This window comes from Aristolochia californica, unplaced genomic scaffold (genome assembly GCF_029961685.1).
Source record: "Aristolochia californica isolate CCGP_79_NKW_82.1479 unplaced genomic scaffold, dmAriCali1.0.hap1 SCAF_1, whole genome shotgun sequence".
Lineage (NCBI taxonomy): Eukaryota > Viridiplantae > Streptophyta > Magnoliopsida > Piperales > Aristolochiaceae > Aristolochia > Aristolochia californica.
Window position 1 is genome coordinate 7,193,326 of NW_027181770.1, and position 2,348 is coordinate 7,195,673.

Here is a 2,348-nt window from a genome sequence, read left to right on the forward strand (position 1 = left end):
TCGTTTTCATTTCCTTCATGAGCTTACAAAAGATGAAATTGTAAAGATGGTTCATTGTCATACGTATGAGCAAATTGCAAATATAATGACTAAGCCTTGAAAGCTTGACACATTTTTGAAAATACACGATCTGTTGGGTGTTTGTTCGGATCTGGGTGTAAACTGATTGCTTTGATCTCCCGATTCTTTGCTTTGAATACACAAATATTCGAAAGGGGACATGGCCATCCTTCCTTTTTTTTTTTAACAAAAAAAGGCTAGGGAGGGATTTCCTATTTGGTGTGATGGCATAGGAAGCGACAAAGAGCCTTCATTCATCATCAAAAGGGAAAGACAATGACCTGGTCACCAACTCGTTGAGGTGATTAGGGTTGGTTGGACCCAAGTCAAATGGGTTTGACTGCCAACTGACCTAGTATGTCATTGTCATGACATCATAATTCAAAAATAAATACTAAAAATAAGTTAGATGGGAAAAATTTCTTGCGATCTTAGCTCCACCGGCTTCCCTCTACGTGTGTTTTTATATATATGAAGGGTGTAGGGACCCCCTACCCTACCCATCATTTAGAACGATGAGAGGGAAGGGAGCCACCCTTTTCCTTTTCTTGGCAGTGGAGGCGTGGGTCGACCCAGTCATTTAAGGCCGTTCACAAAACCATTTGGGATATATGATATTAAAGAAATGGAGCTGTTCATAAGCACGCCATTGATGACTAAATTAATGACCAAAAAGAGAGTTGTTCTCGTCTGAAACATTGCCACCAACTTCGAAATATAATGGTTGGTTTCTTCTGGAACTCATTCAGAGTCGATCTCCTCGAAGACGAAAGAACAGGGAGATCCGCCTCAGCCTACCGCACTGATTTTGGAGCAATTATTTCAGCTGCATCTAGTCCTCGTTTACGTCTCCGAAAAGCACATGAACCCACTTGCAGCCTTTTTTTCCAGGTTGGCTTTCCCGTTTCTGAAAAGCTCAAAGTTCCGGTGTCCAACCAGCAGGAAAGGCTCGACTCCCTCCAACCACTCGTATGAATACGATAACGTATAAATTGCATAGATAATAAGGGTAGATTCCAAGCTTCCAACCACCTGCGACACTGCTGCCTTTATCATCAGATTAAACAGTTTCCAACCACCTGCCTGGTCCTACGTGACCGCTGCCTTTCTTCTCCTGATTAATCATTTTAAGTAAATCCAAAACGAGAATAAATGGGTGTTTGTATTTTGTGATCGAATAAAGAAATAATCACCAATCCTGCTTACAGTCTCAACAAAAGTAAGAACAGTACTGAATTCGGTTTGCTTTAGCGTCTTTTTGTATTTCTTTCTGTGTATGTTAAGTAAGCTGAAATTTCTCGTGGAATTGTGGTATCTCCGTTTCCAATTTTCGCTATCAAAGATCCAAGGCAAAGAAAGCGTCCAACGAGATATGATCTGAATTACACTTACCAGTATAGCTAAATCTTAAATTACATCCACATCACAATTTTAGCCATACCCTGATGCCCAAATCTTCCTCATAATCAACGCGACTAACATAGTTGAGAAGAAATTACGAATTGACTGAGATATGGCCACAAATTAACCCAAATCTGAAGAAAAAGAAAAGCAACCCATCTCACTGGAATGTCTCAACAGGCAGATTGCATAAGCCGGTCTCAGATTTTGATGATCTTCGCAGCTTTTATTACTGGGTTGGCCTTTGAGATCTCTTCCCTTCCGGCGGCCTTGTAGTCGAACGAACAATCGTGGGTGTCGGAGTATCGGTGCGTACCACAGAAAAGATCACCGCACCGGCACCGGAATCCGGTCAAGCCAACTCTCTTTTGGCAACTCGAACACCGGTTCGCGTACCTTATGGGCCTTGGAAGTATTGTTTCCTCTTTCGGTGTTTGGCTGGAGGAAAATTTCTGATCTGTATCGGGAGGAGGAATCTCAGCTCGCTCGGGCCTCTGAACCTGATTATCCTGGGTGGATTTAACAAATACCGGTGGAGTTGACGATGATGTTGAAGACGTGGTGGAAGAGGAAGAAGGCGGTTTTAGGATCTCGCAGTCCGTTTCATCCTTCTCAATTTTCCAACCTTCTTGCGCCATTTAAAAGTCTTAACTATTTTCCCAGGAAGAACGGAAAACACCTAGCTTTGAGAGGATGAGGCGCGGAAAAACAAGAAAAAGGTCATACGAAGAACAACCAGAAGAAGAAGAAGAAGAAGAAAAAGCGAAATTCTTGAGAAAAAAATAAAACGATCGAATTCAGCACGAACGAGAGATGAGTAATCCCATCGAAACCCAGAGAAAGGGATTTTCTATGAGGAAGAAAGAAGAAAAGACATACGATACGTA

General features: G+C 42.0%; 1 protein-coding gene across 1 annotated transcript; it reads right to left on the reverse strand.

Annotated features, from left to right (window-relative positions):
- Positions 1–1,661: 1,661 nt before the first annotated feature.
- On the reverse strand, positions 1,662–2,099 carry LOC137945479 (zinc finger AN1 domain-containing stress-associated protein 15-like). Its single transcript, XM_068791379.1, has one exon. It carries the CDS (start codon positions 2,097–2,099, stop codon positions 1,662–1,664), a length of 438 nt encoding a protein of 145 aa, XP_068647480.1.
- Positions 2,100–2,348: the final 249 nt, after the last annotated feature.

What these genes read in the sequence shown, in the direction of transcription:
- LOC137945479 (XM_068791379.1), bottom strand. Translation starts at nt 2,099, where the DNA reads ATGGCGCAAGAAGGTTGGAAAATTGAGAAGGATGAAACGGACTGCGAG.